Source organism: Geotrypetes seraphini, chromosome 3 (assembly GCF_902459505.1).
Source record: "Geotrypetes seraphini chromosome 3, aGeoSer1.1, whole genome shotgun sequence".
Classification (NCBI taxonomy): Eukaryota; Metazoa; Chordata; class Amphibia; order Gymnophiona; family Dermophiidae; genus Geotrypetes; species Geotrypetes seraphini.
The window spans coordinates 48,284,501-48,310,410 of record NC_047086.1 but is presented as its reverse complement, the minus strand read 5'-3'; the positions used below and the strand labels follow the sequence as shown (position 1 = coordinate 48,310,410).

The window sequence follows — 25,910 nt, the reverse complement described above, 5'->3', positions numbered from 1 at the left end:
CGTTTTACATGGGTGCGCGTTATGTACGTGAAAATATGGTAATGTCTCTCTTCTCTGTTACCACCTTTTTTTTAACCTAAACAGTTTTATCCTGATTCTTTGCACTTCTAAATCAATCCAAATAAGAGCTAAGATCTGGCACCATAAGCTTCCATTCTAAATTACCCAGAAATCTTTCCATCCCACCACACCCTACCTAGTATGGTCATTGCAGTAAAAGGCCTAGGCTGGGGGCCATACACCTGCTCTCCATCAAGGGTCCCTGTAATCAAGGGTTCTAATCCAGTCACTAGGTATCATCCTTATAGAACGCAACAAATAAAGGCATGTGTGATGTCCAATCCAACGAAACATCGATTTTATGAGGACTGTTTATCATACAATAAAATTGGTGTTTCGTTGGATTGGACATCACACAGGCCTTTATTTGTTGTTTGTGTTTAATTGTAAGGCAAGTCACTTCTTTCTTTTTACCTTTATACAAAGACCATGATTCCCACCCACTTCCCTCAAAGGCGTTGAACACTGCCAGCCCCAGACCTAACCCACCCAAGGAGCACTTGTCAACTGAGCCATCGGGCTTGCTTGTGCTGACATCTCAATAAATTCAAAATAAACTGTAGAATTCCCCAAAGTAGGGTTACTAGATGTCTGGATTTCCTCGGACATGTCCTCCTTTTGAAGACATGTCCGGGGGTACAGACAGCTTTTCAAAACCTGGCACTTTGTCCGGGTTTTGAAAAGCCTCCCTCAAAATCACCATCGGACAGGAGGGCAACGCGATGATGTCACACACATGCCCAACCAGAGCAGGCAGCAGGGGGCATGGCTGGGGCAGGGCTAGGTGGGATTGGGGATGGGACTGGGGCATGATGGGGCGGGGATGGGTGGATCTGGGTGGGCCTGGGGGGGCGGGTCTAAGGGGTCCAGATTTTCAGAACAGAAAATCTGGTAACCCTACCCCAAAGTCATAATCCTCTAAAAAGTCGCTGATCAGACCAAATTGCAAAAGCAGCATCCTAGACCTACCATGTAAATCTGTGAATTCACGACATCCTTGTTTAATCAAAGTTCATGCTAGTAATGTGTTAGATTATTTTCAGAGCAGACATGCAAAGATATAATACTTGTAGCTGTGAGTTGAATTACAATTTCATGAACATACCCAAGGAGAAGACCTCAACTCCAGCATTGCGAAGCTCTCTTGCCGGAATTTCAACCTCATCTTGGGATTTCCCATCAGTAATGATAATTGCGACTCTGGGAAATCCTTTTCTTGCTCCAGCAGATTCAATGAAAGTGTTTCTAAGTAGGTAATCAATAGCTTCACCTTAGATTTAAAAAGAGTTACTGTTAGTGATTTATGCAAAAAGATCACAGACTATCAATATATAAGGAAAATAAAGTTTCAATTAAACAATTGTTGTGCTAATTCTTAAAACACTATGGGGCCCATAATCAAAAAATATAAATGTCCAAAAAGCATCTTAAATCCGCTCTTGGATGTCCTAATTGCCAGGAAGTCCAAGTGCCGATAATCCAAATTGTCTTTTTGTATGTCTAGCAAGGTATTCCAGCTTCTGTACGTTCAGAGCACGAGATGGGCATGGTGGAGGTGTGTAATGGGTGTGCTTTGGGCAGTGTCAAGGGCGGATTGCAGCGATAATCAAATATTTTGCAAGACATCCTGGACGGAACTTACACATTTGGAACAAGATCTGGTTTAGAAGGGTCTAAGTGTCACATAGGTGCCCAAACTGACACCAGATGATCACTGCACACATCACTGTAAGACACCCCCATACTCCCCCAATGCTCACTGACCCCCTTCCACCACACAAAAATGAGAACAAAAAGGTACATACCTGTGTCTAAAACAGCAACATCTGGTATGGGACATCCTAGTAGAGCTGCACACAGGTGTCTTAAGTAGCCTAGTGGGTGGGCCAGTGAGCCATGGAGAGAAGGACCCAGGTCAATAAGCCACTCTAACCACTACATTTATGGTGGAAAATGTGCTCCCACCAAAACCCTACTCTACTGCCATAAAGGTGGCACCTGCAGCCATAAGGGCTATTGAGGTTATAGACAGGTGGGTATAGTGAGTTTTGGGGGTGTTGGGGGGGCTCACCATAACCTATACAGGAGTTCTGGTGATATGTTTATCTGGCACCCTTTTTGTGAAGTTCACAACAGTGCCCTTTAAGGTGCCCCACTGCTCTGTTGCCCTGTCTGGGTGGCCAGTTCATTACAGGACTGGCCCCTCCCACGTCCAAATGGTCATGTCCTGGCCGTTTGGGACTTGGATGAAATTTTGTTCGAAAATGTGGTATAAAGATAGATGTCTTGATGGTCTGGGCATCCCACTGGCCTGGACATCCTGATAGAGGATGGATTTTCAAAAAAATATATATTTCTAGACGTATGGTGGTTTGCCTTTCAAAAATGGGCATTTTCTTACTGCCGACTTTGTACATTCAGCACCATAAGTCCAAATTGTACTTAGACGTATGTTATGAAAATGCCCATCCTCAGCACTTAAGTTCTCAGCCCAACCAAGAAGAGAATGATATGGAGCCATGAAACCTACAAGTTATTCCATAGTTTTCTTGGCACTTTTCATTTCAATAAGGCAAATGCATCTAGTAAATGGGCACAAGTATAGGGAAACCAAGCCATTGTGGCATCACCAATGAGGTTGGCTCTTAGGCATTGTTGGAATGAGGCATTATGACATCACATTATGAGGGGCCGCTGAAAGGTTCTCAGTCCAACCAAGAAAAGAATGATGTAGAGCAATGAAACTTCCAAGTTATTCCACACTTTTCTTGAAACTTTTCATTTCAATGATATGAAATGAAATGAAGTGTCAAGAAAAGTGTGGAATAACTTCTAAGTTTCATGGCTCTGCATCATTCTCATCTTGGATGGGCTGAGAACTTTTCAGCAACCCCTCGTAAAAGATTGTTCAGTACAAATAGCAGAAGGGAGATCATTCCAAGTTTTGAATGCCAAAAAAAAAAAGAAGGCAGAATGTCGAGTGAATTCATAGTTTGCCTGCTTGGAATTAGAGAGAACTAAATGATGGGAATCGAGAGATCCCAGAGACCAAGATGCTCCTTGTGACCCTGGGCTTAATTCCCCCATTGCCCCAGGTACATTAGATAGAGTGTGAGCCTACCAGGACAGCTAGGGACAAATGCTTGAGTGCCTGAATGTAAACCACTTAGGTTATAAGTGGTATATAAATACTGAAATAAATAAATAAAATAAGGAATAGTAATGAAAGATAACACAAAATGGAAGGCCAAGATAAAATGTAAATGAAAATATGTACCTGTCATTGTGTTGCCACCTTTATAAGGTATTCGTCCAATTGCAGAGATAAGTTCATTCTTTTTGTAGTACTTATTTAAGTTAAATTCAGTTCTTGTATCAGAACTGTACTGGACAACGCCAACCCTGGTCTTATCTTCGCCAATATCAAATGCAGATACAAGAGAAATGATGAAGTCTAAAATGTATTTGAAGTTATTTCTCCCCACACTCCATGAGCCATCCACAAGAAACACCAAATCTGTCAGTGCTGTGATAGAGCATTCTAGAAGAAAAGATAGCAAGAAAAACAGCATTACTTACCATACAGACCTTGTAAAAAGATAATGGATATATCTTCAACTTTATCGCTACAGTATAATCTCGTTATAATGGACTTCAAGGGACCTGGGAAAACGGTCCGTTATATCCAGGGTCCGTTATATCCAGAGTTGCATTTTTTTTAAACTTTATTTAGGTCAACTTGAAACAACGTATAATCAATGAACAACAGTCACTGAACAAGCAAATCAGCAACATCAATAAAAAAAAGTCATCAAAACATTGGTTTGGCAAGAAATGATTGCAAAACCACAACACCTAAAGATGTTCTAAAGCATTATGTCGTACTATACTGGAAAGAAAAATAATCTGTCATTTTCTTCTGAACTGCATTTTGATACTATATCACCGGCATGCCACGTGCCTTGTAGGCGGAGCCTGCATATCTGTTATAGACGAACAAAACTACAGTTAAAAGTGGCTCTGGGGACCAAATTGGTTGTCCGTTATATTCGAAAGTCCGTTATAGGCGAGTCCGCTATATGCGATGGTTTCTGCATGTTTATACAGGTGCTCGGTCGGGACCAGCAGACCTCGTCCACTATAGACGAGGTTCCATTCTAAGCGAGTCCGTTATAATGAGATTATACTGTAGTTACTCTCATCAAAGTAAAGTCTTGCTTCAACCAATTTGTGTGATCCTGGGCAAGTCACATTTCTCTTTACCCTAATTTACTTACAGTAATCAAACAGTGTGGGGAAGGTGTGGCTTACTGGTAGAACTGCTGCCTCTGCACTCAGAGATTGTGAGATCAAATCCCAGTGCTACTCCTTGTGACCCTAGGGAAGTCACTCAATCTTCCAGTGCCCACCACTTTGAATGCCAAAGCCATAAAAAGGCAGTATATAAATCCCCATTCCCTTTCCCTTTTTCCATTTGGAAATATTTGTGTAATTCAGAAGAAGAGAAATAGTATAATACCATCTAGCAGAGAAATTACTACAACTATTTTTCTGGAGTATTAATAGTAGAAAGCGTGGATTCTATAATGGTAGCATACGTCTGCATTTACACGCCTCACTTTAAGTACGAGCAATTACACCAGCCAAATGGTGGGTAGTTAGGCACATAAATGCCAGTATTCTATAATCTATGCACATAACTTCCTGGCATAACTCTGGTCTGCCCATGACTCTCCCAAGTCCATGCACCCTTTGGATTTGTGCGCTCTGGAATTTCAGCATGCAATTTATAGTATGCTGACTAAAGATAATTATGTGCCTTAATGCTAATTAGTTCATTTGGCACCAATTAGAGACAATAATTGGTTGTTAAGGCCAATCACTCTTTTCCTGGGGCTACTGCTGGACAGGGGGGGAGCAGGACGTAAAGGAGAAGAGCTACTGCTGGACAGGGGGAGCAGGGAATGGGAGGGGTGCTGCTGGACAGAGGGAGATAAAAGGAGAAAGGCTACTGCTATATGGGGGGAGCAGGGAAAGGGAGGGAGGTGATGCTGGACAGGGAGGAGGTAAAAGTAAGGGAGAAGGGCTGCTAGCACCCATTAATGTAAAGGGCTAAACAACTAGTCCTTCATAATGTTTTAGAGAAACTTCTCAAATCATTATTGATCCTTTTTTTTGTTTATCTTTTTTCATAATATTTATATAAATATTTTTTCCTTTTTTCCTTTAATTATACTTAAGAATGCCCTAAAATCAGATCCCAAGCTGACAGAACTTCAACATTAAAAGATAAGTGCCTGATTTTAGGACATTCTCAAGTATAATTAAATGAAAAAAGGAAAAAATATTTATTTTAATATTATGAAAAAAGATAAACAAAAAAAAGGATCAATGACCATTTGAGAAGTTTTTCTAAAACATTATGAAGGATTACTGCGCTCGACTCTGAGGATCCTACATGGGGAGAAATGAATGTTGAAATTGCCCAATTATAATGAGACAGATCTGGCGTGAGGCTTCAATGGCAACTCCAGTAGTGGGGGAATAAGGCCATGAATGCTGAATTTGCTTAAATTAAGTAAGATTGCATATTTCTATGATATCTATGTTTGATTATTAATGCAATCAGAGAATATATTGCCAAAATTATAGACTCATAATTGGGGGGCACAGACCATAGAAGTCTGGCCTTATTTCCCAATTACTGGAGTTGCCATCAAAGCACCATTGTTTATTTTGCTTCCATTCTCTTTCCGTATAGGAATCCACTGTGGCCAATATTCAGACCTCAGGAGACAGCTGGCTATCTCCCACAGTTGGTGGCGAAACAGGAAATTCAATGTCAGCGCCATATTTGGCAACCGGCATTGAAATGTCAGGGTTTTTTGGCTAGCCAAGACATTCATCAGTTGGTCAGCTAAGTCCTAGCAGCCAAAGACAGAGCTGCTTTTTAGGCGGGTCTATCTGACTGCTGAACTTAGCCTGCAAGCTGATGAATGTTGGCGGTCACCGTCCAATCCACCAAATGCGATATTCATCTCCCACTGAATATCAGCGGATAGCAGGCTGTGTGCTATCTGGCCAGCTAAATAGCACCAAATAGCAGCCAGATTGTGTTTGTGTTATGTACCGTATTTTTCGCTCCATAAGACGCACCCCCCCCCCAAAAAAAAAAAAGTGGGTGGAAATGTCTGTACATCTTATGGAGTGAATATTACCTTTGTTTCTGCCTTTGAAAACCCTGGTGGTCCAGCGGTGTATCAGTAGGAGCGAGCTTTCCGCACTCCTGCCTAGGCTCATGCCACTCCCTGAATGGTTGCCATCAGTTCTCGCGGGACCCGCGAGAACTGACGGCAACCATTCAGGGAGCAGCGCAGGGCCAGGCAGGAATGGGGAAAGCTCGCTCCTGCCAATACACCGCTGGACCACCAGGATTTAAAAAGGTACGGTGGGGGTTAAAACATGGAAATACCAACAATGATGTTTATTCTTAGACGGGAGGAGGGGTATAAAACATGGAAATACTCAACAATGGAGGAAGATAAATATTATGAAAATAACTGGAGACGTCAATGAATCCTGGAGTTGAGTTACTATACTTATTTTGATGCTGGTTGTGGCATTCTGATGACAGGAAATTCCTATACCAATGTGGCACATCCCTCCCCCCCCCCACACACTCCGTCCCGGCCTACCACTAGACCACCAGAGGGGGGCAGGGAACAGGGCAGAGAGGTAGGACAGGGTACACCATTTGGTTCAGAATATTTTTTTTTCTTGATTTTTCCTCCTCTACACCTAGGTGTATCTTATGGTCAGGTGCATCTTAGAGAATTAAAAATCATTTATTCTAATCATTTATGGTAACACAAGGTGGTGTGCTACAGTTTTCATGGTGATTAATACTTTTTAACTAAAAGCAGCAGCAGTAATGAAAATATAAAACTGATGCTTACTTGGCAACTGAACTCTAGGTTTTTCTTCTGGTTTCAATGGACCACCTGTTTGAACTGAAAAATAAAGAAATACAACCATATCAGTGCCATTTAAATGTGGCAAGAAACTTTCCCCGTCCTTCTACAGCTCTTTCTGGTGATCTACCAAAATACTGGAACTAATTGATGTTACCATCTTTTGAATGTATTTGGTTGATTGCTTCATTGGATTCATTTGAGTCAGATATATCACTACTGATTATTTCTGAACAACTAATCCATTCTGATCTACATATTTATCTCCTGGGTGAATTTTGATTTCTAAAAATTGTGCTTACTGTGTTTCGTTAGATTTCTTGTTTGCATATATTAGGGAGAATTGATGTCTTTTGAAATGATTAATGTTCATATTTAATTATTTGTAGGGCAATTGATTCAGACATTATTCACACTGGGCCTGATATTTCAAATGATTTAGCTGGGCATGAAACTGCGCTGGATTTTCAGTGGCACATAACTGCAGATCTTGGTGACATTATCCAGTTAATGCCAGGGTGATCCAGGGACGGAATCTGGGCAAAGTAGGATTTATCTGGTTAGTGGCAATATTCAGGTCCCTAAAAGGGACGGCATGGGGACCAATTATTCCCCATCCCTGTGGGATCTCAATATCCCCATCCCATCCCTGCGAGTTCTGTCCCTGTCCCATTCCTACAAACTCTGCCTTAACCCCCACAAGCCTCGAACAACTTATGATTTTAGTGTTTGAGGCTTATGCAGATGAGGACAGAGATTGCAGGAATGAGACAGGGACTGGGACAGAACTTGCTAGAATGGGACAAAGACAGAGAGATCCCAGGGGAATGTGGAAAATTTATCCCCGTGTCATTCTCTACAAGATAATGAATAAATCAATAAACCACCTTATCTGAAATAAATCTTGTATGGCTAATTCTTTATAATATAGGTTCTTTTCTTAACTTTGTGGTTGTATACCTCAGAATTTGGAGCAGTATTCCCAATTTAGGGTTCTGATCATATAGCCATACAGCCTTATATATGTTCCAATAACATCATAGGATGCCAACCACCTCCCTATTTTTCCTTTATAAACTACATGACTTTATTTTAATATTCAATAAATTACCCACCCTTCAAAAATTTATAATTTATAAAAAAAAAGACAAAACTATTGCCTAGGGAGTTTAAACAACAATTGATTTTCTCCATTCTTAGTTTTCTTCATATTATTTCAATTGCCAAACAAGTTATTTCAAATGGAAAACAGCAGATCGGTGTAAAGCAAAAATTTTATATATTGCAACCTTTTCAAAATTCATATGCCAAAAGCGGTACTTATCTCACAAATGCTGTATTTAAACAATTCAATTACACCGCACGTATTGCCTGAAGCCTGGAACTGTTGCAGTTTTTTTTCTTTTTATCAGGTCCGACGCAGCCTGCATTTCACAGGACAAATAAGTCTGGAATCGGCAGAAGTGTGGTCTACTGCTGTTAAGCCTCCGTTAGTCCATTGCATTAATAGCCCTGACGCATCGGGAGACTTATTTATTCCGCGAAACAGGCCGCGTCGGACCTGATAAAAAGAAAAAAGAAATACTAACACATAATTGCAAGGGTTCCGGGCTCCAGGCAATATGTGCGGTGTAATTGAATTGCTTGTCCATGTCCATGTGCGCAATTGTCGGGGCGCATTTGTCGGGCTCAGATTTGTTGGTGTGCCATTTATCCTGTACCCCACCCTGTAGAAGTAAAGGTGGGTGATACATTCAATTTCTATTCATCTGATTTGATTTATATTAAAAGAAAAAAGAAAGAAGTGGGATAAGTAAAATTCTGCATCCAGATAACCTTTATTGTCAGAAAAGCTTGTACGAGATCAACAAAAATAATAGTTGATAGGAAAGAGTCTTACTTATCTCACTTTTGGTGGGGTTTTGTCTACTTGGGTACTTTCGTCCCTTTTTTTCTGTTGATTTATATTCAAGAATTTAGCTTAAAAATATTGCATGCCTAATGTTAATTCATAATGGGGGTCTTTTACTAAGGTATGCTAACTGATTTAGCACGCGCTAAAAGCTAACACATCCATAGAATATAATGGATGCATTAGCATTTAGCATGCGCTAAATCGGCTAGTGCACCTTAGTAAAAGACCCCCCCAAATCAACTATATCAGTGAGCAATGTTTCTTGTGTCCATTACTAATAGAAATTAACTAACAGTTGTAAGATAATCAGAGTCTACTGCCATTATTAATCGTCAGCTTATCATTATTTCTATAAATATTGCAGCTACAATTCTCACCTAAATCAGATCACCGGCAATACATCGTCATACTTACTTGTAAGCTGGCCTGTGACAGGCAAACTTTCTTCAAAGTCATCAAATGACATTATTGTTACTTCATACTCTTTATCTTGGAAAAGGTCTACAAGTAACGTTTCAGTAGCTGTGGCTGGAAGACTTAGTTCTTTAATGAATCCATCTGCAAAATATTATACATAGCAAAGTGTTAAGTATCTAAGATCCCTGAAAGCCCACCTTGCATAGAACCTTGAGACTGGAATTGAGACATCTAGGTCAGGACGTGCTTTATTCCATCGGTATTTTACAAAGGTTTTGCCGAACCCAGGGTTTTGTTTTGGGGTTTTTAAATACATACAAGGACATGTAGGAGTGCTCATGTGTGTATCTGTATATGCAGCAGGAGTAGCCATTTTACAAATATTATAAAAATAACAAGGAACATACGAAAACAGCAATTTCGTTATTTCTATGTGTAGCCTGTCCACTTTACAAACTGATATATAAAGGTAGCACCAATGAAGTACATGGACCATATTTTTTATAGTTATATCCAAGTAATATATAGAAATAAAACAAACCCATAAAGGAAATAAGGTGATACCTTTTTTATTGGATTAACTAAGGCGGTCGAGGTTTCTACAGCAGCCTGGGAGTTTAATGCATTGTTTGATTAGCTTTCGAAGGTCACCCTTCTTCTTCAGATCAGAAATAAGCAAAAAAGATATCACCTTCTTTCCTTTATGTTTTTATTTTATTTCTATATATTACCTTTAAAAGTGGATTATGTCAAGGAATTGTTGTCTGGATGGGAATGACTGGAAGGAGTAGGAAAGCAGTGGGCAAAACTGAAAGGAGTTATTGTAAGGGCGACAAACCTTTTTGTGAGGCAAGCAAGTAAAAGTAAGAGGGGAAAAAAGGCCGCTTTGCTTCTCAAAAGTGGTAGCTAAGCAGGTAATAAGAGGTTAAATTTCATAAACTACAAAAGATCGCAAAAAGAGGTAAACAGGCAAAAATATCTGGAAAAGTTAAGAGAGGCTGGTCGAGTAGTCAGGAAAGCAAAGATACAAATGGAAGAGAAAATAGCTGACACAGTAAAATGGGAAGACATGACATTTTTTAGATTTATCAATGACAGGAAGAAGTGCAAAGGTGGCATTGTGAGACTCAAAAGTGAAAGGGAGGAATATGTAGAAGATGATAAAGAAAAGGCTAAATTGCTTAACAAATATTTCTGTTCTGTGTTCATGGCTGAAGCGCCAGGAGCAGGACCACAGAAGACAAATGCGAATAGGGATGGAGGAGTAGTTGACCCTGATTGATTATCAGAGGACTGGATTCGTGAGGAGCTAGCTAAATTAAAGGTAGACAAAGTGATGGGGCCAGATGGTATACATCCAAGGGTAATGAAGGAACTTAGGGAAGTTCTGATGGCTATTCCCTTTTTCAATGCATCTCTAGAGTTGGGAGTGGTACCAGAGGACTGGAGAAGGGTGGATGTGGTCCCTCTACACAAAAGTTGAAGGAAGAAGTAGTAAGCAAATTAATGGAAACGCTTTTAAAACAGAGAATAGTGAAGTTTCTGGAATCTGGTGGATTGCAGGACCAGAGGCAACATGGATTCACTAGAGCTAGGTCTTGACAGAAAATCTGATCAATTTCTTTGACTGGGTGACCAAGGAATGCGTTAGATATGGTATATTTAGATTTTAGAAAAGCCTCTGAAAGTGTTCCATACAGACCTCTACTAAATAAACTGAGTGCTCTCAGGATGGGCCCCAAAGTGACGGGCTGGGTCAAGAACTGGTTGAGTGGAAGATAACAGAGGGTAGTGGTTAATGGAGATCACTCTAAGGAAAGGGATGTTACCAAGGTTCTGTTCTTGGGCCTGTTCTTTTTAACATTTTTATAAGCAATATTGCTGAAGGTCTGTCAGGTAAGAATTGCCTCTTTGCGGATATTACCTAAATCTGCAATAGAGTAGACACCCCGGATAATGTGAATAACATGAAGAAAGACCTAGTGAAGCTTGAAGAATGGACTGAAATTGGACAGCTAAAATTTAATGCAAAGAAATCCAAGGTCATGCACTTGGGCTGCAAAAACCCAAAGAAATGGTACAGTTTACGGGGTGAAGAACTTATAATAATAATAATAATAATATTTTATTTTGTATACCGCCATACCCAGGGAGTTCAAGGCGGTTCACAACAGATAGATGAATTACATACAGTGCGATTAGAAAAAGAGGAAACATAACAAAGCAATCGTAGAGTCAAACTCGTTTACAATAACAAATTAGGTGAGGGAAGGGCCAAATACGGGTACATACAGAGTGTGCTGTAGTAGGATACAATTAAGTTTAAGAGAGGGGGGGAACCCAGCATATTAGCTGGGAAAAAAAGGGGGGGGCGGAAAAAAGAGGAAGAGGAGAGGGGGGGTGAGATGGGGGAAGGGGGCGTTAAGGGATAGGTCTGTTGCAAAGAAGGGTTTGATCTGTTTTCTAAGGTGGAGAGGGGAAACGTTATGGCGGAAGAGGGGAGCGTTAGGGATTTGGTCCGTTAAAAAGTAGAGTTTTGAGCTTTTTTCTGAAGGGGGGGTATGAAGAGCAGTCAAGTATGATTTGGGCGAGCCATGAATTTAGTTTGGCCGCTTGAAAAGAGAAGGTTCGTTCGAAGAATCTTTTAAGATGGCACGATTTCAGTGAGGGAAAAGCGAACAAAGTTGATCTGCGGGAGCTCTTCTTATTATAGTTCAGGTTGAAGTGGGGGTAAAGATAGGCTGGTGACATACCAGATACGGTTTTGTAGCAGATGCAAGAAAACTTAAATAGAACTCTGGATTCGAATGGCAACCAGTGCAACTTGTTGTAGAAAGGGGATATGTGTTCCCATTTCTTCAGGCCAAAGATAAGGCGGATGGCAGTATTTTGGACCAGTCTCAGTTTCCTGGTGATTTTCTTGAAGGCGCCTAGATAAATGATGTTACAGTAGTCTAGGACACCAAGAATGGAAGATTGGACCAGCAGACGAAAGGAGGTGTCATCAAAGTATTTTTTAATGGTGCGGAGTTTCCAGAGTACCGAGATGCTTTTTTTAAATACTAGGTCAGTGTGTTTCTCCAGAGTGAGATGCTTGTCTAAAGTGACTCCTAATATTTTTAATGATTGTTCAATACAGTAGTCAAGTCCATTGATGGTTATCGTAGTTTCCTTAATTTTGTCGTTTGGGGATACTAAGAGAAGTTTAGTTTTTTCTGGGTTTAGCTTTAGTCTAAATGCTGACATCCAAAGTTCGATCTGATTTAGGGTGAAGGATAGCGAGTTTAGAAACTCTGAGGTAAAGTAAGAGAGCGGAATGATTATTGTGATGTCGTCAGCGTAGATGAAAAATTTGAGCTTTAAGCTTTGTAGGAGATTTCCTAGGGAGACAAGGTAGATGTTAAATAGGGTGGGGGACAGGGGGGAGCCTTGTGGGACTCCACAAGGGTTGTCCCAGATGTAGGAGGTAGTATCGTCCTTGAACACCTTGTAGGTTCTTGTTGTCAGGAATCCATGGAACCAATTGAGAACATGGCCTGAGATTCCAATAGAAGTCAGACAGTCTAGTAGAGTGTCTTGGTCAACCAAGTCAAATGCGCTACTTAGATCGAGTTGCAATATTAGAGCACAAGAGCCTTGGCTGAATAGTTGATGAAGGTAGTCGAGCAGGGAAGCTAAAATTGTTTCGGTACTGTGACCTGACCGGAAGCCGGATTGATTGTCGTGCAAGATATTGTGTTTTTCTAAGTATGTGGTGAGTTCGGTGTTTACTATCCCTTCTGCTATTTTGGTAACCAGGGGGATATTGGCGATAGGTCTAAAGTTGGAAGCCATGTTAGAAGGCTCTTTAGTATTTTTCTTAATTGGTGTAATCATAATGTGCCCTTGTTCTACTGGGAACTTCCCCGAGGATAGTAGAGAGTTGATCCAAGTCAGCATTTTGGCCTTAAAATGGACTGGGGCCGATTTCATGACATTAGGGGGGCAGGTGTCCAGTCTGCAGTAGGAGTTGGCATACTTATTGTAGTGTTTATTAAAAGTTTGCCAGTCTATGGGTGAGAATGTGTTCCAGTACAGGTCAGCTCTGGAATCGCCTGAGTCTAGTAGAATGGGGTAACACCAGTGGGGCTTGGTTGGGTCGGTAAGAGAGGATCTTAGTTTTTGTATTTTGGAGGTGAAGAAATCCGCCAAGCTGTTTGCTGTTAGAGTGGGCTCTTCGGGTGTGTTGATAAATGTTTCTATATTGTATAGATCATTTACCAGCTTAAAAAGCTTGTTGCTGTTGGTTGAGATGTCGCCAATTTTGAGGGCATAGAAGTTTTTGCGTTTTTCTTTGGATCGATTTTTGTAGGTTTTTACTTTTAATCTCCAGGCGGTTCTGTGCTCTTGCGTTCCTGATTTTAGCCAAAGCCTTTCCGATTTTCTTAGGTCTCTCTTTAGCATTAGCAGTTCTGTGTCAAACCAGCCCTCTAGGTTTTTAACTCTCTTTCTGCGGGTTTTGATGGGGGCCATTTTATTTAGGATATTGGTGCTATCAGTAATCCAGGAGTTCATGAATTGATCGGTTTGTTTGTTTTGTTCTGATATGATCTCATAGTGAGACCAGAATTCTACAGGATTTATCTTACCTCTGCTGGTATGGAATTTTTTATTTCTTGTGTTTGGGATATAATTTGTTGGACTCATAGTTTTTAGTTGGCAATCAAGTTCAAAATTGCAGAGGCTATGATCCGACCATAGTGAGTCGGTCCAGTGTTCTTGTTTCCAGATTATTTTGGGGTGAGGTAGCTCTCGAGAAGAGAAAGAAACAAGATCTAGCTGATGGCCTTTTTGATGGGTTTTAACTGGGGGGGGTTTGAGGTACCCTAGTGAAGAGATGAGTGACCAGAGTTCTGTGGTTTCAGGTTGGTCTATTTTTTCAAGGTGGATATTAATATCTCCACATAGTAGGTTGTAAGGGCAAGATAGAGAGTTAGTTAGTAAGAATTCGAAGAAGTCATCCTTGGCAAGGTTCCATTTTTTTGGTGGAACATAAAACAGAGTTGTTGTTAAAGCAGCTGTTAGGGATTTGGATGATAGTGAGACTGAAAGAATTTCGAGGTTGGGAGTGGATTTTGAGTTTAGAATAGAGCAGTGTAGGTTGTCTTTAAAAATTATGGCTAGGCCTCCCCCCCTACCCCAGGTCCTAGCTAGCGATAAAATTTTGAAGCCTGGGGGAAGGCAGTCTTGGATAATAATATCGTTGTCGGATAATAGCCATGTTTCTGTAAATAGGGCGAAGTCAGGGTTGGTTTCTTTCAGCCAGTCCTTAATTAGTATGGACTTGTTCCTCATGGATCTTATATTTAAGTAGGAGCCATGTAGGTTTTGGTAGTTGGTCGGATCGATTGGACAGATGTGGGAGTAAGTTAGTTTTTTTAGTGATCGTTGTTTTTTTATGTGTTGTTTGGACGGTCTGCGTAGTGGTGGCAGAATTGGTATTGGGAAGGGGCCTGCTTCAGAGTAGTCATATAATGTGCGGTGAGAGATAGTGGGTGTTTTAGATTTTACATGCATGACAGAAGAGCGAGACTTGGGTGATGATCTTAAGGTGGCCAAATAAGTTGAAAAGATGACAGCAAAAGCTAGAAGGATGCTAAGGTGCATAGGAAGAGGTATGGCCAGTAGGAAAAAGGAGGTATTGGTGCACCTGTATAAGACTGGTGAGACCTCTTTTAGAATATTATGTACAATTCTGAAGGCCGCACCTTCAAAAATATATTAAAAGGATGGATCAGTCCAGAGGAAGGCTACTAAAATGGTACATGGTCTTCGTCATAAGGCGTATGGGGACAGACCTAAAGATCTCAATATGTATACTTTGAAGGAAAGGTGGGAGAGGGAAGATATGATAGAGACATTTAAATAAATTACTGCAGCAAAAAAATTGTTGCAAAAATGTTATAAGCCAAGTGGTGGAACTATCCTTTGAAAAACCATTTAAGTAAAGTGGAGAAAAAAGCCTCAACTAATTTTATATGCAGACGGCAACCCAATGAGCTTTTTAGCACAGGGAACTGGAAAAAGAACCTTCAGGAAGGTAACATTTATCTTCACAGCTGTTGATGTAAGCAGTAAGATCATTGCGTTTTTGGATCGCGATCCTAGCTTACATCAACCGCTGTGAAGATAAGTGTTACCTTCCTGAAGGTTCTTTTTCCTGTTTCCTGTGCACAGTGGTGAAATATCTTCCTATTTTTAAAGATTTCATTTAGAGAAATAGTGGAGTTTTTTTTGCCTATGATACAGAGTAAGAACGGCTAAAAAACTCATTGGGTTGCCGTCTGCATATAAAATTAGTTGAAGCTTTTTTCTCCACTTTACTTAAATGGTTTTTCAAAGGATAGTTCCACCGCTTGGCTTATAACATTTTTACAACAATTTTTTTGCTGCAGTAATTTATTTAAGATTGTTATTGTTAGTATAGTTTCTAGAGAGACATTTAAATACCTATGTGGTGTAAATGTACATGAGTCGAGTCCCTTTCATTTGAAAGGATGCTCTGGATTGAGAGGACATAGGATGGATTTAAGAGGTGATAGGCTCAGGAGTAATCTAAGGAAATACTTTTTTTACAGAAAGGATGGCAGATGCATAGAACAGTCTTCCGGAAGAAGTGGTGGAGACTGTGTCTGAATTCAAAAGGGCCTGGGATAGGCACGTGGGATCTCTTAGAGAGAAAAACAGATATTGAATCTTTTTTCAGTCCATTTTAAATTTCCGTACCTCTCCCTATTGTTTTTATCCTTAAATGTTTCTTTTACATTGAATTGTATTTCTTTCCATTACCTTACCTATTGTTGTCACGTATGGTTATTGTTATATTGTATATGTTTAGTCATGTTAAGTATTTCAGACTATTTGATTTGTTTTAAGTTGTTATAAATATGTATTTTTACCCTAAATCTGTAATTGATGTTGTACATCACCTAGAACCTTGAATAGGCGATTAATCAAATCTTATAATAAACTTGGAAACTTGGATAATGGTTACTGTGGATGGGCAGACTAGATGGGCCATTTGGCCTTTATCTGCCATCATGTTTCTATGTTTCTATGATAAACATGGCTACTACACCATTTTATATCCAGAAATAAACAATAGGGAATTAAGAAGTGCAACCTTAATCCCTGGCCAAAATTCTGGGCACAACCTGTTGGGGACATTTTAATCTACTGGCTAGGGCAGTGGGGAGTAGGGTTATGGATTGAAGGCTACATCAAAATGGTGGGTTTTCAGTCTCTTTCAAAATAATTTCCTAAGATAGATGCATGTGAACAATATGTTTAGGCCCACAGATTCTGTTTGCTAGAAACTGCTCAGTAGAGACCTCTAGAGACTCTACCAGTATAAGGAGTGTGACGTTCTGACTTAGAATACTCTCACAGCTTCTGGAACAGAGATCTGGCTTTCTTAGTAGCAGGAGGAGACATTCTTTGGAGGGAAACTGCGTTGGTATAAATTCCAAACCCAGTAGGAGTAGCCTTGTCATTGGCTCATGCTCCCCAGCCATTGCACCATTGCTACAAGAGAAGAAGAGTGACTCTTGACTCCCACACTGAACTCATCTACTAAAAGGCAAAACAAGGAGTGGGGTACACCTGACATAGCCTACAAAAAGCTGCTGAGTCTGTACCAGGAAATCTTATAACAGAGGGCCAATCCTCCACTACTATCCTGAGAGAAGAGAAAGTGAAAAGAAACAAGATTAAGCCTGCATAACTAAGAAGGGACCAGAGGAGGGGCTCAGGAGGAACAACAGGACAGAGCATCTCAGGGTGATGTGCCCTTTAGGGAAGGGACCACCTACAAAGGACTTTGTACCTAAAGGCTCAGAGAGCCTTAATACCAGAAAAAAAAGAGTTACAGAGCACTTCTCTTCTAGAGGAGAAGTCCAGAGAGTATACAGCTGCTAAGGACATTTCTTTAGATCCTCTATCAGGGCAGAATGCTCATAAGGAAACCTACTAAAGACTGGTGATTAAAAGTACCTGGCAGAAACCCAAATAGTAGCAATAGTCTATGCTACCAATCCCAGGACAAGCAGTGGCTTCCCCCAGGTTTTCTCAATATCAAACTATGGACTTTTCCTCCAGGAATTTGTCCAAACCTTTTTTTTTTCCCTTCAATATCTACAAGCTATTATACTACAGCTACCACTGCTATTCAAGGGATTGAATGTCTCAGTAAATTTGAGCAGCCACTGGTTCAAATCTGGATCCAATCAGTGGTAATTTGAAAGCTTAGTATTATTTGACAAATGAGTTAGTGATCTCAGACTATTTCCCAGTGGACATATTTCCACTGGTTGACAGCACTGTTGGCAGTCTTAGCATTTAGTTCAAGAACTGCACAGATACGGAAATTGAATTACTCTCACTCTTAGAAATCATCCTGCCAAAATAGAACTGAGGGGTATTAATAGAGCAGAGTGTGGATACCTGCTCTTCTTCTGTGCACATTGTACCTGTTCTGTGCACAAATGGAGAATCTTGGCTTCTAAGAGCTGCTATCTACTACCTAACAAATTCAGTAGAAATTAAAACTTTTTTCTTTTAGAAAACTTTGGCCTGACCAAAAGGAAAATCCCAAGATTATTTCCCCAAAGTATAACATGCAAGCATGCTTATAATAAAAAAAAAAAAAATTCTGGAATCTGATATTTTTCATTATTTCCTTCTTCTAAGCATCTCTGAAAGAGTATGAAAGTATTGGGGGGGGAAATGTAACTTCAAGCATATTATCGGAACGTTTAAAGATATTATGATATAACACAGTCTGTTTGCATGTATAACATTTAAATAACAGTATTTTGGCTCATGATTTAAGTGAATTTAAAATAATTTGTTTGAAAGAAAGTGTTTGGTGAGGAGAAGGTTTTTTTAAAATCTCTGTGCGTAAGCCTGTTCGCATGCTAACTTGCTAGTGGTAGGCGTGAGTCTGAGGCTTTTTCCTCCTTCATTAAAAATATTTTTTAAAGAAATATCTTTAAAAACGCATCTGTAAACACATTTATTAAACCAAATTCAGTAATTGTGAGCCCAAGGCTTTAATAGCAGTCCAATCCAATCCTTAGTCTTATATACTGGGTCGTTACCACTAGGGACTCGATCCGGTTCTCAAAATTAATTAAAAAGACAAAGGAAAACAATGATTGGACAGAAAATTCATCTGTTACAGTCCCTTATTTATCAGTTAAGAATTTCTGGAAAAGATACATCTTCAAAGTTTTCCTAAAAAAATGTCAAAGAAGAAAGAAGTCTAATTTCTGATGAAAGATCATTCCAGATTTTTACCAAGGCAAATGCCATAGAGCAGTGGTCTCAAACTCAAACCCTTTGCAGGGCCGCATTTTGGATTTGTAGGTACTTGGAGGGCCGCAGAAAAAAATAGTTAATGTCTTATTAAAGAAATGACAATTTTGCATGAGGTAAAGCTGTTTATAGTTTATAAATCTTTCTGTTTGGCTAAGTCTTAAGAATAATATTGTAATTTATAGCTAAAGAGACATAGGATCAAGAAAGTGTTTTATTTTACTTTTGTGATTATGATAAACATACCGAGGGCCTCAAAATAGGACCTGGCGGGCCGCATGTGGCCCCCGGGCCACGAGTTTGAGACCACTGCCATAGAGTATTACTCAAGGGTCGCTGAGAGTGGATTATGCGGATCCCTTGCATTTCTGGCTTTTCACTTGAAAATTTTAACTTACCCTGTGAGGGGACCACTGTAATTTTGTAACCTCGTATTCTATCGGGTGGCGGACTCCATGACATGCGAACTGAGTTTTCGTTTATGATTTCAAACTGTACATTTGATGGCGGTTGAACTGCAAAAGACAGTTTACAATAGCTGTACTTTAGAAACGGTCAACATGGAATGCTTTAATTTGAACCACAGAGAGAGATGCACAAACAGAAAATTTTAAGCAAAGCTTACTAAGGATGTCTTTGCATAAATTTGTTTCCAACCAACATAAAGATATGTTGTTGGCGAAAGGAGATTAAAATAAAAGCAGACAAGATACGACGACACACTAAAGAATTATATGTTACGAGGACAGTACATAACAGTTGCTCCTTGAATTGCTGAGTCATCCGAGAATGGCCAGCAAACTCAAGCACAATAGAGAACACATCTGGATACGGGTACAATGAGTTTACAGCTGATAACCACAAATGCAAACATTTCACGGAACAATTAAAAGGACTGAGGTGTTTTTTTTTTTCTTTGTACATGCTGGGTGCAATCCATACAAGGCATGCCAAATCACAGGATTTGCTGTACAGCATTAAGTCATATGGAACACGATGACAGCATTCTTGACCACGGAATACCAGCAAAGGTTGCCGGCCTATCTGAGATGGCTTCTGCTTGGTTTATCAGTTCTCCATCTGCTGTAAGAACATGGTCATGCTGACAGAGCAGATAGAACTGCCAGAATAACAGGGGACTGACCTGTGTAACCCATGTGGTATCTTTCTAGCAAGGGTATAATGCTGATAGCTTACAGCGGAGCAGGAATAAGTAGTATTCTAGTGTGTGGGAATCTCTACAAATACATGTATGTTCCAGAAGTGAAGGACTAATTTAGAATCTACGGAATATCAGAGGGTGCTTATTGAAAGACATGGCTCTAGTCTCCGCACCATTGGTTGCCCTAGAATCATATTAAGCTCTCTCTGACGCAGTGTGTCCAACAAAAATGGGGTGAGAATCCCAGGTCTCTTGGGGAAGAGATTGGAATGATTAATCTTATACAGAAGCACATATATGGCTGGCACAATAAAATGACTAATACCAAATATATGTGTTGAATGTGCATCAGTTTCAAGAAATAGTCATAGTGTTATTTTAAAACATAAGAGGGTTAATGGAAAACAGTTCTAGAAATCTTTAATGTTATATTTTCCCTGTGTCTACTTTCAAAGCTTATATAAACTAATGTCCTAGTCATCTACACCAGTTTGATGAACAGATGTGTCCACCTACAATAAATGAACACCTTTCTTGTACCAGGTACACACAGACCCATACTTTAAAAGGGCATTTTATTATTTTTAAAATGCCAGTATGGCTTTTCACAAAACAATGGTTAATAATGGAAAGACAAAAATCAGAGCATACCAATGGACATTGATGTACAATACTCATAGCAAAGAGCGGAGAGGGCACTAGTGATCAGCGCAAATGATGGCAAAATGGAAACAAAACGACAAGAAAATTACAGGGGTTGGTGAGAGAAATGAACTGAAGGCTACGGACAGAATATCTCGCAGTATCATGCATGGGGGACATGAAGTGTCGATTTTGTTGAGCTTTTCACGCTGGACAAAAGCTTCCATGTACAAGGTTCGTTAGAGACAAGACCCTTTGGAAATATTTTATAATGATATTCTACCTTTCACATCGTCATGCCAAATCATGCAGCACTCGGGCTGGCTCACTCTCGGTGCATGGTAGGTACAGAAAAACAGTGCTGCTCAAGCAGGATTTCAGATCTAGGCAAGTTTCAGCCGTACTTTCCTGAAATACCTTGATTTGGAATTTAGATACACTCTCTTTTTCCCTTCATTTTTTTTTTAGCAGTTTTTTTGGGGGGGAGTATCGATATCGCTGCCTACAGATTCCGCCAGCTCGTTTAACAGATCGGATTCTGATCTTAAACAACCTCTTTTAAAATTGCTTCCGAACCATGGTTCAGACAAGGAAAATGAAATCAACAAAACAGCAGCTGGTTTGAAATTTAATCGGCTGCCGGGTCTAACTAGAGGATAACATGGCCATCTGACACTTATACAAGGAGTGTGCTAAGTGCTAAGGTGTTACCATTTCCTTATCTCCATACACAGGCAGTGAGATTAACCTACAAACAAGCGTGCATTAACATTCTCTTATACCACACTTAGAATTGTTAGAGACCACTAAAGGAGCTGTTTAGTATGAAACATGCAACAGATTCACAATATTTGATATATATATACTGTGTATATGCGTATGTGTAACTGTACATGTGTATGTAGTTGTGTGCACACGTCTGTATACATATATCTTAAGAATATCATTATAAAATATTGTTTCAGCAGCGATGCCTCAGGACAAATTTAATGCAAAGGCAGACACAAATGACCTGAGCATGCTTTGGACAAAGACGTCAGTGTATGGGAAAATAGGACCACCAACCTTGATCGCAAATTGGCCCGGATGCTGCAAAGACACCCCCCCCAGGCTTTTGCCGCCGGGGGTCAGCAGCCGCCCAGCTGGTTGTTCCAAATGACTGGATTCCACATAAACTGAAAAACTGGTGGTTGGTGGGGGTAGAGTCGGCAACTCTGTACAGGGTTTTTCAATCCGCTTCATGAAAGCCCGGGTGTAGCACTTGCAGCTCCGAAGCACGACGCAACAGTCAGCTAATAAGATATATATATATATCCACTTTTCCACATATGTACAGGTGTTAATACGGATTATCCTTGCATATATTTTAGCACATTATTGATGCTGTTGGTTGCGTCAGTTTGAAAGGAAAGCTACGTAGGCTATGGTACACTCTTCACCGTAAAGATCAATATTGGAGGACCCTAGGGTTGCTTTTTTGCGGGGGAGGGGTAAAACGCGGACCTGACGGACCTCGCGGATCTAAACCCACACGTCCTTAAAAATCTGAGGTCCGTGCCACTTGTAGTTAGTTTCTGGCTCTGACAGACCTCGGTGACAATTTAGCTCCGACGGATCCGTCTCAGCATAGGGAGGGAAAAGTATTGGGATCCGTCGGCGCTAAAATGTCACCGAGGTCTGTCAGAAGCCAGAGACTAAAACCATTCCCCTTAATGAAGTTTTGCAGAAAATCTCTCCTGCAAAAGATACCAGTGGCGGGGGGACCCGGCCCAGCCGTCCGGGCTCAATAAACATTCAATAATTGCCAGCAAAGTAGCCGCGCCACTTTTAAGTCTCTGACTCTGACAGACCTAGATTGTGAGCCTTCGGGACAGTAAGGGAATTTTTCAAGTACCTTTCTTATTTCTAATCTTAATGTATATTTTCTGTAAACCGCTTAGAACCTAACGGATGTAGCGGTATATAAGAAATAAATTACATTACATTACATTACATTTTAGCGCTGGCGGGTCCTAATACTTTTCCCTCCCTATGCTGAGACGGATCCGTCAGCGCTAAATTGTCTTCGAGGTCTGTCAGAGCCAGAAACTAGCTACAAGCGGCACGGACCTCAGATTTTTAAGGACGTGCGGGTTTAGATCCACGAGGTCCGTCAGTTCCGTGAGGTCCGCGTTTTACCCCTCCCCCTCTTTTGCGTTTGAAACGCCCCTCTTAAGGCTATGAAGCATGCCAGCTCAGCGCCTTCTCTCCCTACGTAACCATATAGCTCAGGAGAGGCATGCATTGGCAGTAAGGAGAAAATAACACCTAGAAAGGGAGGAACAGGATCAAGCATAGAAGTGAACTAGTGAAGCAAATGCTAAACTCAGAAACAAGGCCACTTAGGGACTCTTTTACCACACTGCCGTAAAAAGTGGTCTTAGCAGGTCACTCCCACGATGACGGGACTAAAGCGCCCCAGACCATCGCGCGCGGACAAATGAGCAGAGAAGAATGCACGCAGGATGTCAGCGCGCCGGATTAAAAGTTAAATTTAAAGCGCTCCGAGGGGGGTGGGAAGGGACTCCCCCCCCACCACTTTACTTAGAAGCACCAACACTTCAAAGTAAACCCCAAGCCCACCTCGGAGCGCTTTAAATTTAACTTTTAATCCAGCGCGCTGTCATCCTGCGCACATTTGTCTCAGCTCATTTGTTTGCACGCGATTGTCCCGCAGGCTTTCATCTAAGAACCCACTCCCACACACTAAGGCCATTTTTTCTGCCTGTTAAAATGGCCAAATTTCCAAGTTTTTCTATTAATGGCCATGCACTAATTTTCCCATTAGCATGTGGCCATTAGTGCATGAGCTCCTACCCAGTGGTGTAGTAAGGGGGGAGCGAGGGGGGGGGGCAGTCCAGCCCGGAAGCCATGTCGGTGGGGATGCCAGCACCCCTCCTCCTCTCTGCGTCATGCCTCTTCCCACTCCTCCCCTTGCCACGTGCGCACCCCCCTTTTCCTTCCCCTCCCCCATACCTCTAGTTCACTGCTACGAGCAACAACTTCAATGTGTTCCTCATGACTGTCAGCTCTCCCGCTGATGTCACTTCCTGGTGCCTGCACAGGAAATGACATTAGAGAGAGAGCCGCCAGGGTCGTGAGGAGTACATTGAAGTTGTTGCTCGCAGAGATATGGGAGAAGGGAAGGGGGGCACGTGCATGGCAGGAGGAATTGGGGAAGGAGCAGGGGGGTAGAGATGAGGGCGGGATGGGGCGCCGCCCATCCTCACTGTGCCACTGCTCCTACCACCTCCTATTTTGTAGGTGGTAAGGGATCAAGCGCTAACCATGCACTAATCCTTTAGCACACAACAAAGTAATTGTGCTGATTAGGGCAGAACATGCCTGCTCTCCACCCCCAGACCTGCCAATAGAGCTAAAAAAATAAAACGGCATGGAAAGTGTGTTCCAATGCCAAAATTACTATGGAATAGAGAATGACACGGTGACAAATATTCCCCCATCCCCACGGTAACTCATTTTCCCATCCCAGCAAGTTCTTATCCTGTCCCTGCCCCATTCCGGCAAGCTCCATCCTCATCTGTACAAGCCTCAAACACTTTAAAATCATAAGTAGCAACATTCTAGAGCTCAGATTGTGATGTCATAATCCCTCATTCCACCAATGCCTAAGCTCCGTCCTCATCTGCACAAGCCTCAAACACTTTAAAATCATAAGTAGCAACATTCTAGAGCTCAGATTGTGATGTCATAATCCCTCATTCCACCAATGCCTAAGCTCCGTCCTCATCTGCACAAGCCTCAAACACTTTAAAATCATAAGTAGCAACATTCTAGAGCTCAGATTGTGATGTCATAATCCCTCATTCCACCAATGCCTAAGCTCTTTCCTCATCTGCACATTACATCACATTAGAGATTTCTATTCCAATCCTGAAACTCTTTAAAATCATAAGTAGCAACATTCTAGATCTCAGATTGTGATGTCATAATCCCTCATTCCACCAATGCCTAAGCTCTTTCCTCATCTGCACATTACATCACATTAGAGATTTCTTTTCCAATCCTGAAACTCTTTAAAATCATAAGTAGCAACATTCTAGAGCTCAGATTGTGATGTCATAATCCCTCATTCCACCAATGCCTAAGCTCCGTCCTCATCTGCACAAGCCTTTAACTCTTCAAAATCATAAGTGTTTGAGGCATGCGCAGTTAAGGCAGAGCTTACAGGAATGGGGCAGGGACAGCGACAGCAACAAAAATCATGGGGATGGGACGGGGAAATTGTCCCCGTGTCATTCTCTACTGTGGAATACCTGAGCACCCCTTACCCCCCACTCCCCAGGTTAGACATTTTAAACTGCAGTAAACACGCATTAGTGTTACCAAAGCTCACTAAAACGACCCCCTTAGCCTTCAAAAAGCGTTGGCTTGTATAGTGTAATTTACAGAAAGATCACCATTCAAGACATTCACAGATTCCACCTGGCATGTTATCCTGCCAATAAAATATGAGAAGGTTTACGAATTTGTAACCTTTCAGTCGTCAAAGAAGAGCAAGAAATGTGTGCATAAATAATGTAGATGATTCGTGCCTTGTTTAAATTCTATCAAACCCGTCAAATGGCAAATTATTTAAAAAAAAAATACTCGAGAATATTTTAGTAGTCCATTCAGAGGAAACACAGTGCTGAAGTTTAAGGGACCAAGTTATCTCGTGCTGGTAACAGGAAGTACTGTAGAATTGAACTTGCATTTGAGATTGGTTTTCATGATCGCAATATGAGGACAGGGGACCATGCGACTACATCAGTCCGGTTATTTAACAGAGTTCAGCCTCCATCTCACATTGCCCAAAAGATTCCTCAGTGGCCTACGGAATGCACCATCTTCTTGTTTAGAACTGTAGTTTTATTAGTAGGCCCTTAATTTCCTGCGGCTTTCAAAAAGGAAAAAGAAATATCCCAAAACATTTTGGAAGTAAAGATTTTTTTGGCAAAATATACTGGAGCTTTTTAAATGTAGTTCTATCAGGTAATGGGCATATAGCACTTTTCCCCTCCCCCCCTCACCCCCCAAATGAGTAGATGTGAATCACTTGTTTACTTTTTCCCAAAAATACTAGGTGGCATGCAATGAACATAAGAACATAAGCAATGCCTCCGCTGGTCGTCAGACCTGGGGGTCCATCGTGCCCAGCAGCCCGCTCACGCGGCAGCCCAACAGGTCCAGGACCTGTGCAGTAATCCTCTATCTATACCCTTCTATCCCCTTTTCCAGCAGGAAATTGTCCAATCCTTTCTTAAACCCCGGTACCGTACTCTGCCCTATTACATCCTCTGGAAGCGCATTCCAGGTGTCCACCACACGTTGGGTAAAGAAGAACTTC

The 25,910-nt window shown here is 41.1% G+C and overlaps 1 protein-coding gene across 3 annotated transcripts in view; it reads right to left on the bottom strand.

The window, feature by feature from the left end:
* The window catches only part of COL12A1 (collagen type XII alpha 1 chain), a 413,394-nt gene that overhangs the window by 349,154 nt on the left and 38,330 nt on the right, over positions 1–25,910 (bottom strand). For 2 of the 3 annotated variants that reach the window (XM_033936132.1, XM_033936135.1), the window contains exons 3-7: positions 19,116–19,232; positions 9,361–9,504; positions 7,017–7,070; positions 3,338–3,601; positions 1,166–1,330 (exon numbers count right to left, since the gene is read on the bottom strand). The exons of the other annotated variant lie outside the window; for it this stretch is intronic. In XM_033936132.1, the coding sequence (XP_033792023.1) occupies positions 1,166–1,330; positions 3,338–3,601; positions 7,017–7,070; positions 9,361–9,504; positions 19,116–19,232 (744 nt within the window). The remainder of the gene's footprint in view (positions 1–1,165; positions 1,331–3,337; positions 3,602–7,016; positions 7,071–9,360; positions 9,505–19,115; positions 19,233–25,910) is intronic. 3 annotated transcript variants of the gene reach the window in all.